At 46.7% G+C, this 16,752-nt stretch overlaps 1 protein-coding gene across 1 annotated transcript; it reads left to right on the plus strand.

Annotated features, from left to right (window-relative positions):
* The first annotated feature begins 743 nt into the window (after nucleotides 1-743).
* Nucleotides 744-14,776, plus strand: CHCHD2 (coiled-coil-helix-coiled-coil-helix domain containing 2). The gene is made up of 4 exons (XM_083174066.1): nucleotides 744-902; nucleotides 4,209-4,455; nucleotides 14,139-14,313; nucleotides 14,448-14,776. The coding sequence occupies exons 1-4, from the start codon at nucleotides 853-855 to the stop codon at nucleotides 14,453-14,455; spliced, it is 480 nt and encodes a 159-aa protein (XP_083030192.1). The 5' UTR covers nucleotides 744-852; the 3' UTR covers nucleotides 14,456-14,776.
* The last annotated feature ends 1,976 nt before the right edge of the window (nucleotides 14,777-16,752 follow it).

Raw genomic sequence — 16,752 nt, forward strand, 5'->3', positions numbered from 1 at the left:
AGTGCAGGAGCAGAGCAATGTGTCCCTCCTGGAGAGGGTCACGTTGGGAGGTATGCTCTAGTCCTGGGGTAGCCAACCCTAGTCCTCGAGAGCTACCAACAGTGCATGTTTTGCAGGTCTCCTCATAGAATCACAAGTGAGCTAATTAGCTCCATCTGTGTATCTTTTAAAATGTGTTAGTGATTAATGAGTGCAGCTGTGCAGCAGCTAGGTTGTCTGGAAAATGTGAACTGTTGGTAGCTCTCGAGGGCTAGGGTTGGCTACCACTGCTCTAGTCGTCTATGCCCACTGGGATGGTAGTATGATCAAGTCGGTTTAAAAAAAATCCATTAAAAACTAATGTCAACCTTTTGACTATGTCGACCTAATGCATGTCGAACCTTTTTGATGTGTCGACAAAGACGCTGTTGACCTATTGGTCGCATACCCTGCCAAAAGCATGGGTGATTATCAATGTTTATATCCATTGATGGTACTTGTTGATATGTTTTTAAACCTTCGATGCTATTGATTACTGTTAATTTTGATGGTGACCATCGATGTTAGACCCACCGATAGCCATCCCTCGTCGCATCATACGTGTGTGAGGCTGTGAGCGCGTCTACGTCACTTATGTAAGTAACACAAATCTGCTGCGTCACGTTATAACCTTCATCATGCAACAAAGTACAAACTTTCTAGAACGTCAGCGTCCAGCCAATAGGCGTCTTGCTGCGTCAACGTCTCAGGGGCGTGGTGTGCGTGATGCGGCGGAGGTGATATAAGCGCAGGGCTGCCGCGATGACGCAATTACACGGTTCTTTTTGTCACAGAGGACGGATCGGTGATAGATATTAGAGAGAGAACGTAGCCATGCCCAGGGGAAGCCGCAGCCGCACATCCCGGATGGCCCCGCCGGCCAGGTACGGTATAGAGCAGCCTCCATGAGTCTATTGTAAGATTATACGGGCAGGAAGGTGACCTTTTGGTGGCGGCCTTGTCTGATACATACAGGGAACTGCCTCCCGCAGGCCCCTGCGACGCCGCGTAAGTCACTGTCAGTACTTCCACTGCGTTATAGCCAGGTGCTCTCTATCCAGTGGCCCGTGTGTATAGGGGCCATGTACAGTCGCATGGCGACAGGGCGCATTATTCCGCTATTGCTGCTGTTCTGTCATTCAGTCTAATACGTGTATATTCTTGGGGTTGACGACAGACCATGAAATATTGGGAACTGTATCTGCTGCCAATCGTGATATACAGTCTCCTCATACACAGCGTCAGTGTTGTCACTTCTCCGTTATTGTGTAATGGCCATCTTCTGTTTACTTAATTTTCTGATGTGTATTACTATATGCCCAGATGGGGGAAGGGCCTCAGTTGTACACCGATGCTGTAGATCAGGGGTGTCAAACTCAAATTCATCGGGGGCCGCATCGGCAGTTTGGTCACCCTCAAAGGGCCGGTTGTATCTTTAGGACTATGTGTCCACTCTTTATTAGCATGCCACCTCTATTAGATAATAATTGTCATATATATATATATATATATATATACAGCATCACTTTCTGACTCCAACAAAGTTAAATTAGTGACTTTAATAAGTAATTTATTTCTATATACACAAAATGTCCTGGTACTCCCCTTAGAAAAAAAAAAACTTCCCTGGTTCCCTGGGCTGGCCATTTATTTACTAATATAAATATATTTTTGTGCCCCCTCATTCTTTTTTAAACTTTTCAGCCCCCTCCTATTTAATTTGACATTTGTGCTCCCTTTTTTTTTTTTACTTTTTTTGCTCCAGCCTCCCCCCCTTATATTTAATTGTGCTGTGCGGCCCCCAGCCCCTGTTGTAGTTGAGGATGTTTTGTCTGTGGCTCCCCTCCCCTTAAATTTACTTACCTCGAGTCTGGCTGCCTGTGCCTGGTGCTCCAGTGACGAGTCGCTCCTCTGCTCCTCCTGCCGCGTGCTCAGCCTGACAGCCTCAGAGCAAAATCACTTCCTGTCGGTCTCATAGCAGCAACAGGCAGCCTTGCGATTGGCTGTCTGTTGCTAGGCTACCCGAGACCAGTCCCGGGCCGGAATGGATGCAGACGTGCAGGGCGCTGCGCCGCTGCTGCTTACATTACATTTCTGACACATGCCATTGCTGCCTACCAGTGCAGCCACCGCTACCCGCCGCGTACCCCCCACACGGCGCACATTAAAAAAAAAAAAAGAGGAATTCCTTATGCCGGGCAGATGGCGGCGGCTGTGCGGGCCACATTAGCAGGTCTGGCGGGCCGGATTCGGCCCGCGGGCCTTGTGCTTGACACCTATGCTGTAGATAGACGACTGCTGTGAATGGTTCAGCAGTCTATTGCTGACCATACATATGTGCGATTGGATTCGATGCGACATCGCAGTGCGATGTCAATCGAACCCGATCGCATCTTGTGGTGCTAAAGTGTCCCCTTTGCAGCACCCGATGTCGCATGCCATCTTGAGATGGCACATCGGGTGCTGGAAGAGGGCGGGCAGAGGGCGGTGTTATGTAGTGCAAGAAGCTATCTCAGCCAATCAAAGGGCTACCCAGTGTTTTAAACACTTCTGCCTCCACCGCTGACAGACCCCTGCTAGCGCTTCTTGCGCTACATAACGCCGCCCTCTGCCTTCCGTCTCCCATGCCGCCAGCGGTCTCTCTGGCCCCCAATCACAACGCCAATGAAAAATCGTTCCCTCCGCCCCCCACCTGCGGATCACATTCAAGCATCGCATGTGGTTAAAAACCACATGCGATCGGTCCTGCGATTCGATAGATATTATGTGCAGCACATAAGATCTTGAGAACTGACATTCGACCGGTGTGCCCCCGCATCGCGACGAATGTCCCCTTTTAAATGCATACAATCATTCCATTTATCGGCCAGATGTGGTCGAAATTGAAGGATTGTATGCGATATCTCACATATGTATGGGCAGCATATCTCTCACTGCATGATGTGCTCCTGTGTTGCTATACAGCTGACTGCGGTACTGGGCCGGTAAGTCTTTTACAGTGTAGGTGGAAGCTTGAGTACATTTACTGTCTGTCACCCCTATATGAGTACATACCGGGCGATGTATCGTTAACCATACCGTGTGCATCCAGTCTGTACATTCAATATCCTTAGCTACTAGCATGGCCACAGGTTAACAACCCCACACCTGCTGTACATGCAGCCCAGTTGGCCATTATTGAAGCCTGTATCATACTATAGCGGCATACACATGGTGCGATTTCAGCCCCATTTCTAAGCAATTTGACTAGATCACATAGAATTAGAGCACAAATTGCTCTGTGTGTATGTCCTGCAGTGATGGGTACACGCATCAATATCGCACACAGAGAAAAAACAATGCTTGCGCTGTCTTTACTGCTAGATCACAGGGCTTTGCCTATAGACAATAGGCAAAGCCCCACTCAGCACAGAGCATCTCAGGGTGCATCGCTAGTACCATGTGTTGTGATGACTGATCGTGCTTAAGTCAGTCGCTTAGCACGGTGGTAGCAGTCGCTCAGTGTGTATGGAGCTTAAGGTGCACTAACATGGAAAAGCTATGGAAAAAGATCATATAATATATAATTAAGTTGTATTTGTTTCCTGTATGCTGTTTCTGCCTAATTCCCTAGTATGAAGGTGAAGCACATCATGGGTTTCCTATATTTATTTATACCTCTTTTATACCAAAACGCCAGGTCGCACCCGGGTTTTTGGACCCAGCTTCAAGCCGGGTGCGACCCGGCATTTGTTACCTTTTACACCAGAGCTTGCCGCTTGGAGATGGCATCTCCTAGCACCGATCGCCGGGACCAGGAACGCTGCACTGGAGGCAAGCCCAGCACTAAGGTGATCTGCTGGGCTGCCCCCGTGCACCCCCAAGCCCTTGTCCGGGAGGTGAATGGATGCCGCACACAGGCATCCATTCACCGGCAGAATATAGCAGACCGTAAATAAAAACACCCCCGTCCCCAGTCCAATGCGGACGCCCTGGGTAGAAGTCCAGTTTAACGGGACACGACGTGACCCATTTACGCCGCCGCTGACCTGGGTCTGACCCGCCGAGGACCTGGGTTTTTACGGCGGTGTAAAAGGGGTTTTAGTAACCTAGATATTGGCAGTAACCTATAAAACATACCTGTATAGCACACGCAGACCATTTGGTTAAGCTAGAAGCACACCTGTAACGTGTTACATGTTGTTTTTCAGCCGAGCACCTGTAATGAGACCAGCTCCTCCACGTGCAGCACCACCCCCTGCTCCTATTGCTGCTGCTCCTTCAGCACTTGGACCAGCTGCAGCCCCTAGACAACCAGGTCTTATGGCACAGATGGCTACCACAGCTGCCGGTGTAGCGGTTGGCTCAGCAGTGGGGCACACCTTAGGACATGCCATCACTGGAGGGTTCGGTGGTGGAAGCAGTTCAGAACCTGCAAGGCAAGACAACTCTTACCAGGTAATTCAAGGAATGTAGAGTTTTACTTCTGTATTGATGTGGTTTGACTGAAATAATACAAAAATAAACACTGAGTGCTCAAAGTTTGGTGTATAATAGAGCACTTTCATGCATGCATCAGTAAGCAAAGGAGGCTTATTGTGTTCATACTGCCATTACAGACTACCGGTTTACTCCAGTCTCCAGACATATTCTCTATTCTGGCAATGATCTGAAATAGACCACAAGCCAAAATGGGCTATTCTGTATTTTATACATTTATTACCATAGATTACAATATTTAAATCCAAAGAGAGAACTCAAGTTTATTTTATGTCTCCAGTCACTGCTGGAGCTAGATAAGCCTTTGATTCTACTCAATTCAACATAATTGCAGAACCTCTGTGCACGGTACGTGTTCATACAGATGATAGACTATACCTTTGTCAGACCTCAGCACGGGAGGCCACTTAATCTTGTTATCTATAGATTTATTTAACAGTTTCTTATATAGTGCAGCAGGTTAAGTTGCGCTTTACAATTATAAGTAGGGATAAAATAAACTGGGATGTTACATTCAAATTGTATGATGGCCCCACCCGCAAGCTTACAATCTATAGGGAAATAGACATAGATACATAAGGATAGGTATTCTGTAGTAATAGAAGTTGTATGGCTGATATATATGTGGGTATGAGTAAAATGCTAAATTAAACCGTTAAGGTGTGTACACACAGTGCAATTTTGTTTGCAATTCGATTGTTATCGAATGGTACTGTACACAAAATGCATTTGATTTGCACTATATAGCACAGATCTGTACTATAGAGTCTTGCCTGCACAGTCTATTTTACTGTTCCATTTACACTAAATGGGAGAGAGCATCGGGATCCAATCGGCATCGAATGAGGCTGAAAACCGTTCTGTCAATCCGATTTTGACAATATAGTAAAAATCAAACACAAAATCTCACTGTGCACACCGCATTAGAGCTATTGAATAACTAATATATAAGGAGTCATAATAAAAAAATTACTTTTGTTGCTTCTACATATCTGCTAGTGATTTTTTTATTTTTCCCTCTGGCATCCAATTTAGAAGAGCTCTTATACTTTCTCATAGGGGGCGAGATGTATTAAAATACACCGCCGCAGCGATGCCAGCACATATGTACTTACATATGCCACTAGCATCGCAATGCGGTGACGGAGGCCCCCCAGTGGATGTTGTGTGCGGGGAGGGGGTCTCATTTGCATCCCTGAGCTTCAGCGGCGGTCTCGGCACCACCTCCTCACCCCTGCAGCTGGAAGGACCTCCGGCTGTGACATGTTGATAGGGGGGGGGGGGGGGGGGGGAATTTGACGGAGGACAGGTCTCAGATTAGGGTCAGGGTCTGCTGTGATAAGAAGCCCATAGGTTTCTATAGGGTATCGCCACCCAAAGATGGCCGGAAAAGACATCTGAAAACAGGGTTTTTACTGCATTTTTCCCTTCGTACATCCCGCCCAGGATAAGAAGTCAACATTCTTCTTGCTAGAAGTTACATTATATAATAAACTTAAACACAAGGTCTGATTCATAATTGAATCTGTAGACACACAAGCTTTAATACCTTAAGCTCCGCCCAGTCCACTAGAAGTAGCAACAGTGTTACAGGAGATTGAGTCATCCATTATTGAAAGGCAGCTTTTCCCTGTTTTAGTTTCAGCCTCATCTGCCCGCCCCTGGGTATGTGCTTTTGTGGTAAATTTAGACCTGCTTATATGTTAATTTAAATTGAGTGCGTGTGTGTAACAAAGGTCATAGGTAGGTGGTGTAAAAAATATATCTGGTTTTAAAAAGCTGAGCCAAGAATACTTGCAACCAAACCAAAGTCACTATTTCTTGTAAAGGGCCCAAATGATGGGACTAAACAGCAACTCCACAAATTACACCTTTTAATATAAGGAGGCTGTCTTCAGTAAACACTTCAGCCTAAAGAGTTACAACACATAAACCACTAGGTGATTTTGAGCTGCTTTCAGTGCTGATACTCGCTCCCATTTCATCGCCTGCCACTGCCGCTCATCTGGTATTACCAGCAGATGAGCGGTGGAATGGACAGCTTTCCTGCTATGGAAATCACTCAGTGGGTATGCACTGATTAATTTGAGGCCAGCGATTTTTCACATCATCACTGTCCATACATGCTGTGCAACATCGCTCTGTGTATGGTCCTTTAGTCAGTGTATAAAGATATATAACAGGCATCCAGTAGGAAGGCACTGCTGTTCTGAATGTAAAATTTGCATTTTGGGCCTTTCCCAGCTGTTACTGTTTGAAAGTCAACCTTATATTTTTAAATAATATTATACCATAAAATATTGTATATGGTATACTATCACTTGTTTTTTGGATATCTCCATAATCTTTGTTAATGAAAACGTAAAACATAGAATTCCAAGAGAAATGTAAAATGACTGGTGCCATTGAGAGATTACACTATTTCCCTATGCTAATTGTCTGGGATGTAAGGCACATGATTCTTTACTTATTTCTGTTTTAGAACTACATTATAATATACTACACTATGATGGTTCCTCCTATACCTAAATGTGCTTGAGGCCTTGCTAAGTTACCAAATTCCAGAGTAGATAAGAAAGGGCTTTATGGGGGAGTAGTGGTATGTGCAGATACAGTTTTTCTTCTACGATCCCCATGGCAGCCTATACATTGGGTTAATCCCCTCCTCCTCTAGTTCAGACAGGATCTTTTTTGCAGGGACCGCCCACCTTGGGTATAACTGACCCCTCCTCCCTGTACCCTGTGTCTTTTTTTTCCTGTCTCCGTTTTAGTTAGACAGTGTAGGGGCTGTTTATTTATTTTCAAAAGAGGTTACCTCTACATACAGCTGGAGCTGTGGGGTGGCTCCCCGGGGAGAAGAGGAGTGCAAGGGGATGTGGCCCTTTAGGATTCCTGCCCCGGGCACTATAAAGAATACAAACTATGCCTGCCGTATGTAAATGTACCTGGAAGTGCTGGAGAGAGGCACCACAGGGCGTCTGTACCGCTGCAGCGTCTGGCCGTCGGATGGAGGTGAGCGCCAGGAGAGGGCGTGTGGACGGTACCAGCGGCAGGCGAGCGCTCAGGAGAGGTGAGCGCTGGGTGAAGTCTCCCCATGGAGACGCTGCCCGGATCCGTCCTGCAGCGTCTCAGGCAGAAGACGCGTACAGGACGCTGGCCGGGTCCCGGCAGCAGCGTCACAGGCAGAAGGGGCGGAAGTGCGCGTCACTTCACTTCCGCCCAGCGCGTCCATGTGCGCTCCGGAAAAGCTTCCCCGCAAACGGGGAAGTGATTCTTTTGGTCCGCTCGGTCATCCTGAATGGAATAAACGGGCAACAAAGAGTTAATATGCCCATATATATCGAGCAGCGGGGCCATTTGAAAAAGCTGCTGGTTAACATGGAGACTCCTGTTGCTGCAAGCACTATGGATGAGCCTTCTCCCCAGAAGCCTGTTGATGCCCCTGTGAGGTAAGCCCCTGTTTTATGGGCATTAGATGTGCTTTTTATTTCTAGTACTTAGTCAGTTTTGTACCTTTCTGCAGTGTGCCTTCATCTCCTGCAAGGAAGAAAAGAGTAGCAAAGAAAAAGAACCTGTCCTATACCTGTGTATCCTGTGACAAAAGTTTCTATGCAACTCATAAAAGGACCTTATGTGAGGAATGTGATACTGTCAAGGCTAAAGCACCTGAAGCTGCTGACCACACTGAAGTGTTAAAAAGTTTAATGGACTGGATGAGACAGTCGTTTATGCCTAAGGAGGAAGGTAGACAGACACAGACCGCTAAGAGATCCAGGGTTCAAGCGGAATTTTCAGGCGAAGAGGAACCGGTATTAGACGATGCAGATGATATGAATACAGATGAATCCGGGGAATTGGAAGAGCCTAGAGCGTTTAACCTGGACCTAGTACAGAGTTTACTGAAAAATATTTATAAAACTATGGAATACAAGGAAGAACCTAAATCAGCGGATGCGGATACCTTGTTTGAGGATCGATTCAAGAAAGGGAGGACCTTTCCTATACATAAGGTCGTTAGAGAAATTATATCTAAAGAATGCTCAGCGGTAGATAAAAGAATGGGTGCGAGTATCAGAGTCGATAAAATGTACCCATTTAAGGACGATGAGTTTCTTAACTGGTGCTCCCTACCGAAGGTGGATGCGGCTGTGGCCGAGTTGACGTCTAAGACCACCATACCTGTGGAGGATGGAGCGGCATTTAAAGACTCCATGGATAAAAAAATCGAGAACTCGCTCCGTAAGGTTCACTCAGCCTCAGCAGTAGCGATGAAGTCTAGTGTCGCTATAGCCTCAGTATCGAGAGTGCTAAGGCTGTGGGCTACTAATCTCCAGGAGGATATTGAAGAGAAAATTTCTAGACAATACCTTTTTAGAAACCTGGGCATCATGCAGAAAGCAATTGAGTACCTGTGCGAGTCTTCGCTAGACACAGTCACGTCCTCAGCTAAGACTATGGCGGCTGGGGTAACAGCTAGAAGGGCACTGTGGTTAAGGCCCTGGAGTGCGGATGCCAGTTCGAAGAACAAGCTGGCAGCATTGCCGTATGAGGGGACTTATCTGTTTGGTCCAAAATTGGATACGATGATTAGTAAGTTATCCGGGGGGAAGTCAGTCAGACTCCCGCAGGACAGGAAGAACAAGTTTCCCATACCTGGCTCATATCGGCAGAACTTCAAGGAGGCTAAGAGTTACAGACCGGGTCGCCCATACTATAGGAGAGGGAACCCCAACACCTCTCGGCAGTCCTTTCGCCAGTCATTCCGAAGAGGATCGAGATTATGACTATGGACAGGGACCGGAGGTGGGAGCCAGACTTCTCAGATTTGCCGAAGTTTGGAGGCAGTCGATTACAGACAAGTGGATTCAGAACATTGTCCAGCATGGATACGAGATAGAGTTTTTGTCAGTGCCCTATCAAGACAGGTTTGTGCAATCGAGAATGCCAATAGAGAAGTCAAAAAGAGCGGCGTTATGGGAGAAGATCCAACAGCTGATAATGACAAAGGCAGTAGAACAGGTCCCATGGGACCAAAGAAAAAAGGGGTTCTATTCGAATCTGTTTCTGGTAGAGAAAAGTACTGGCGGCTACAGAACGATTCTAGACCTGAGAGACCTGAACAAATTTATAATGACAGCCAAGTTCAAAATGGAGACAATATCGTCTATTGTAATGGGGATAAGGAGGAAAGAATTCCTCGCATCCATAGACCTCAAGGATGCCTACTATCACGTGGCAATTCATCAAAGAGACAGAAAATTCCTGAGGTTCGCGATAGGAAAGACACATCTACAATTCACCTGTCTGCCCTTTGGGCTAAAGACGTCACCCAGAATATTCACAAAAACTCTGGTCCCACTGATGGCAGAATTAAGGAAAGATGGAGTGCAGATATGGCCGTACCTAGACGACCTGCTGATAGCTGGAGCTACAGTAGAAGAAGTTCGACTGAAAATAGCATTAACGATCCACTACCTAGAGAGACATGGCTGGATAGTGAACAGAGAGAAGAGCCAATTGAATCCAGCTCAAGAGATACAATTCTTGGGGGTCAGAATAAATACAGTAAAATTCACCATAGCTTTGTCAATAGAAAGATGTATCAAGATCCAGAAGCTAGCAAGCGCTGTTTTAGGGTCAAGAAGGAGTCAGCTTTCAACATTGTCAAGACTGTTAGGCATGATGTCATCTGGGATCCATGTAATACCCTGGGCCCAACGGAACATGAGAGGACTTCAGTGGTTCCTACTGAAGTTTATGAAGAACCAAGACAACAGCCATCGATGGTTAACACTGAACAGAGGCGTCAGGAGATCAGTGAAATGGTGGACGAGAGGCCTGGAAGACAGATTCTCGAGTCTGGAGCCTCCAAGCTACCGTATCCTAACTACAGACGCAAGTATGACCGGTTGGGGAGCACATATGGAGGATCTCTCAACCCAAGGTACATGGTCGGTGAAGCAAAGCCTCAGATCGTCAAACGTAAGAGAACTAATGGCAGTAGAGAAAGCGCTAAGCCAATTCTCAGAAGAAATCAGAGGGTCACATCTGAGAATAATGACCGACAACTCAACCGTTGTAGCCCACATAAATCACCAAGGGGGCACCAAAAGCAGATTGCTGATGACCATATCAGAAGACATCATGAGATGGGCAGAGCAAAATCTCCGGTCCATAACGGCAGTGTATATTCCAGGCTCGGAAAACACGATAGCAGATTTTCTGAGCAGAAGAGAAGTACAGGCCGGAGAATGGGAGTTGAACACGCAGGTGTTCGACATGATAACGGCGGAATGGGGTGTTCCGGACATAGACCTGATGGCAACACACTCAAACACAAAGGTGAAGAACTTTTACGCAAAGTGTTATCATTCTCAAGCCTTAGCCTTAGATGCCTTTTCAAGAAAGTGGCAGTTCCATCTAGCCTATGTTTCCCTCCGATACCAATGATAAACAGGGTACTGAGGAAGATTCAGGAGGAACAAGTGGAAGTAATTGCTATACTTCCTTATTGGCCGAGGAGAACTTGGTTTGTCAACGCCATGAAAATGTCGATAGTAACACCTTGGAGTCTGCCCAACAGGCCAGATCTTCTGAATCAAGGGCCAATATTCCACCCAGATCCAACGACCTTCTCTCTGAGGGCATGGAGGTTGAGCGGCAGATTATAGAAAATCATAATGTGTCACGCCAAGTATCAGAAATGCTATTGAAATCCAGAAAAGAGGTATCCTCCAGGGTATACTATAAGATCTGGAAGAAGTTTATGGGATGGAGTAAGATCACGGACAACTTCCCGGAAATTCCGACAGGAATGGTTCTGCAGTTCTTACTTGATGGATTCCAGATGGGGTTGGCGGTTGCAACTATCAAAACCCAAATAGCAGCTCTCAGTGTACTACTGGATCGAAGACTAGCGGAAGAGAGTTTGGTCAAAAGATTCTGTAGAGCCATGAAAAGAATGCGACCAGCTAGAAAGAACCTGGTAACACCATGGGACCTAAATCTGGTGTTAAACGTCCTAGTCAAACAACCCTTTGAACCTCTGGCCGAAATATCTCTTAAACTACTGACGTGGAAGGTGGTCTTCTTAGTTGCCATCACGTCAGCTAGAAGAGTAAGCGAACTGCAGGCACTCTGGATGGAGGAACCATACCTTAACATATTTCCAGATAGAATTGTCCTGAGGACAAACCCGAACTTTTTACCTAAAGTAATATCAAAATTCCACATTAATCAACAGATTACCTTGCCATGCTTTTATGCAAAGCCAGAAAATGACGAGCAAAAGCGGTGGCATATGCTGGATCTGGTCAGAGCCATTTCCATATATTTACAGAGAACAACAGAGGTCAGAAAAACCAAACATCTGTTCATAATACCAGAAGGACCTAAGAAAGGATTAGGTCCAACTAAACAAACCATATCCAGATGGATTAGAGAAATGATCCTGTTCGCCTATAAGTTGGAAGGAAAAGCGGCTCCACCAGTTGTGAAGGCACATTCAACAAGGGCAGTTGCTACGTCATGGGCTAGGAAGGCCAACGCCTCAACTGCAGAGATTTGCCAGGCAGCGACCTGGTCGTCCATCCACACTTTCTCTAATCACTATGCGTTAAATGTATCTACCGCCCACTTTGGGAATTATGTTCTTGAGGAAGCCCTTTCAGGGAATTAAATACCTCAGAATAAATATATCTTGCATTACGTATCCCTCCCGTTGGTTTTTATTATGCTTTGGTATGTCCCAATGTATAGGCTGCCATGGGGATCGTAGAAGAAATGTGCGAATTATACTCACCGATAATTCCTTTTTCTTCCTAGAGATCCCATGGCAGCCATGGTTTCCCGCCCTTGTGTTGTTGTCTCGTTTTTTCCAGGGACCAATATGACGGAGACACTCAAAAGACACAGGGTACAGGGAGGAGGGGTCAGTTATACCCAAGGTGGGCGGTCCCTGCAAAAAAGATCCTGTCTGAACTAGAGGAGGAGGGGATTAACCCAATGTATAGGCTGCCATGGGATCTCTAGGAAGAAAAAGGAATTATCGGTGAGTATAATTCGCACATTTCCACCCATGTATGAAGTGTGCCCTATGCGCCTCTGTCATTATCAGTGCTGCTATTTTCAAGAAATTACGCTGATGCGAGGGCAATGTATGAATAGTTAGGGGGGTTTCGATGTGGTAGTGTTCCTTCTAGGAACTAGGGCAGGCAGGGCGGGGGGGTCTGTCCGGGCATGCCGACGTCACTATTTTGGGCGTGCCCGGGCCGCCAACGTCACAAAAGGGGCGTGCCCGGGCTGCGCCGTGACGAAAAGGGGCGTGCCCGACCGGCGGAATCACGCAGAGGAGTGGGCGCGGCCGGCGGCGTCATGCACAGGGGTGGGCCCGGCCGGCGGCGTCATGCACAGGGGGGCGGACCCGGCCACCCGGAAGGCTGTAAACTGCCGGGGAAGTGCCGGGCATCGCTATGTACAGCGGCGCCGGGCTTCCCCGGTCAAAACAGCGGGGACAAAGGCAGGCTGGTTTAGCGGGGCGCTGCCAGAGGGGCAGGGCGCATTTTTCACTTTAAAAATCGGGCAGGGCGCAGCACCCCGCTAAAACAGCCTAGCGCCGACAGCCGTGATCCAAGCCCGTTTACGGTCAGATCGACCGCAGAACGACAGGCGTGATTCAATGTCCCGGCTGCCTCTCTGCACAAAGGGGGCGTGGATTGTCGATCTGCGGCCCAGATAACGACAATCCACGGCTGGTATCGGCAGAACGGGCCCGACAGCTTCTGAAGTCGGGCCCATTCTGCCGGAATCCCTCATCAATGCTGTCAATGACAGCATTGAATAGGGAGCTGCCACTATTTCCCACGTCGGAAATAGCGGCAGCAGATTGAATACCCCCTTAGTGTTAGCTGACTGTCAAAATGGTCAGTGATACTATCTATTTCAATAGCGGCTGGTGTTATTGTCCATTCACCCCATCCTTGGCTGCAGTGGCTTCAGGCTGCACAGGAGATCTTGTAAAATGGTGAGCTGGGTATTGGCCGCCGGACACCACAATGCAAACTGCTGTAAAGCAACCCCTAAGCAGGTGCAGGAGGGCACGATAAATGGAAGTGTGTGTGTGTGTGTGTGTGTGGCTGCGCAGTCAAACGTCATGCTTGCAACAGTTAAACTAACATAGGCATTTTGATCCTGCAGTACCGGTATTGGAGGCTCCAATCCCAGGATTGAAATTGCAGCAATGTTTGTCCTAAATCCAGACATACTGCATACCCTGGGATTGGCATCCCTACCTGCACTATAGCATCAGTTTTAAAGCCCCACCTTGCCATATACTAGGACAGTTTACTTTCATTGTAAAGTTCTTTGTGAAAACTGTGTTTAGCAAAAGGCGCAGAAGGGAATTACAAACCAGTAAATTAAAGTTGTCTTTATAATTATTTTAATATGATGCGTATTATACAGACTGATATTTTAAGGTCCATTACCAAGCACCAGTTACACAAGTACAGTATACTGTACATCAAGTTATGAATGTAACTTATGGAGGTACAGCTTATACCTTTTCTTGCTTTTAATAGGATGTCTTCGACTTTTTTTGGACTTAAAAAAAATCACTTATTGCTTTCTTGATTTACTTGTAGGAACCCGCTGCTTCCCAACCAATGTACCAACAACCAATGTACCAACAGCCGCAGTCCCAGAACACAGTATGCCAGTATGAGCTCAAGCAGTTCATGGAGTGTGCTCAGAATCAGAGTGACCTGAAGCTGTGTGAGGGGTTCAGCGAGGTGCTCAAACAGTGCCGTTTTGCTAATGGTATGCCCCTACATATTAATGCAACTAACCAGCTACAAATGCATAGAAACCTGTATGTTTCCTGCTGACCATGCTATGCTGATAATATTTTTGATTTCTCACAAGTTTAAAGATTTTTTTTATTCCTTTTGTAGGCTATTAATGAATGTACACGTCAACATAAAAGTGTATGTTGCCGGATGGAATATACTGGACCTGAAGGCCTACCATGATCTAGCGAACACTCAATGGGCTCATTCCACTATTAGCAGGTGTTCGCAACCCCTGCCTCTGCGATTGATCGCAAGATGCGCTATATCCGGGCAACGCATGTATGTGGAGAGTAACTTTCTTTCAACATGGCATAACACAGCTTGAAAGATAATGAATTTGGAGAAGTTCTGTACCATGAGAGTATATTTTTGTTTGTTAGTTGGATTTTTTTTTTTTATTATTATTTAAATAAATCCTTTCTAATTCCAGACTTTTGTGTTATTGTTAATGTATGGTAATTAAATGGCAGAAGGGATGACTTATGCGCTACATATTTCTATGATGCCGCTGTCTGGGCAGGGCACTTTATATAGCAAATTAAAGGTCTTGGTCCATAGATTTGCAGATATTGCTGCACCATTGTGCTCTGTAAAACGTGATAGTTAGTGAATTCTCCCTGTGCATCTGCTGGGTGATCTGAAACATGTGACGTACTGGGTGGTCTGATAACTGAGGGGCAGATTTATTAAGCTTGGTGAAGTGATAAAGTGGCCAGTGATAACATACCAGCCAATCCGCCCCTTACTGTCCAGTTACAGGCTGGACTTGAACAATGACAGGAGCTTATTGGCTGGTGCATTATCATTGGACACTTTATCACTTCACCAAGCTTGATATTTATTAACCGTTCTTCTGTTGTGTACACATATTCCGCAGCGCTTTACAGAGAATATTTGAACATTCACATCAGTTCCTGCCCCAGTGGAGCTTACAATCTATATTCCCTACCACATGTATACCCATTCACATTCAATAATCATCATCACATCATTTGTTGGGAGCCAATTAGCCTACCAGTATATTTTGGGATTGTGGGAGGAAACAGGAGTGCCTGGAGTAAACCCACGCAAGCACAGGGAGACTATGCAAACTCTGCACAGTTGGGGCCATGGTGGGAATCTAACCCATGACCTCAATACTGTGAGGCAGTAATGCTAACCATTACACCATCCGTGCTGCCCCCCTCACCTTCGCTCCGGCGTTAGTACACGGAGCTCCCCTGCCGCCGCTGCCCCAGCCGCCTGTCAGTCATCAGACAGGCGGCAGGCTCGGGGATGTTTCGCGGAGGTGCCTGAACTCTCCCGAGTCCCCCCCTAGCCGCCCCGAACATCCCCGAGCCTGCCGCCTACGTCTCTACAGTATGGTGATTGGCGGCGGGGGAGCTCTGGCGTACGATCGCCAGGTATGCCGGAGCGGAAGGACCCTGGGGGGTCAACAGGAGGGGGGGGGGGGGCGGATGGGGGGACCCCTAAAGGTAGTGTGCCAGTGGTGCTCCGATGGAGATACCACTGGTGCGCACCTACTACATAGTGGTATGCCCAGAAATTTTTCAGGACAGCCTGCTGCAGCAGCGCAGCTGAGCCTGGAAATTTTCCGGGCATACCACTCAAGTGGTTAAACAATGTTGGAAGAGATGATTGGATAGTAGCAATAGCTATTCCAATTGGCTGCGGTACTAGGGAGGTTCTCTGCATGTTCAAGGCAGTGCTACAGATCAGTTTCCCAAACTCTGCCAGGTTTTTGGGCTATCTATGGTTGAGTCCAGATGGTAAAATAAAGATTTAGGTAATAGTCACCAGTGCTCTGACTAGGGAAACTTTCATTATGGCCACAGTGCCCATGGAATGTCAAATACCGTTTTAATTCCCTTAACTCAACACAAAAGAAATGGTATTTCTAGTGTCTACACAAGATGAAGCATCACTGTCCTAGTCGATTCTGAAATACTGATCGAATGACTGGCTTTGTTTGGCAATCCCCTCAATAATGTAATATTGGCCAAATACTGCAGTATTTATTTTTTGTTGAAAAATACTTGCTTTGGTTTAGGCACATTTTACATTTATATATTGGACCTAATTGTAGTCTGATTGGTGCCCCTTGTGTTAGCACGGGGGACAAATGTTGTTGCTCTGAGCTTCTGTTCGGGCACCTTCAGAGACTCGCACAGGGGGCCGGGCAGCTGATGTCACAGGATTTGTGGGCACTGTAGAAATCATATGATGGTTTGCGACCATTGAATGATTTCTGGCCCACATGCAAGCCTGCGAATAGATGTTTATGCGAAACATCCATTCGCAGTACGGCAGCTATATTCATGTGGCGTTTGAAGGCACGTTAAGCAGCAAATTACCGCTGCTTAACGAGACACCAGAATCGGGCCCTTTACACTAGTTTGTCTAATAT

Source organism: Crinia signifera, chromosome 2 (genome assembly GCF_055691185.1).
Source record: "Crinia signifera chromosome 2, ASM5569118v1, whole genome shotgun sequence".
NCBI lineage: Eukaryota > Metazoa > Chordata > Amphibia > Anura > Myobatrachidae > Crinia > Crinia signifera.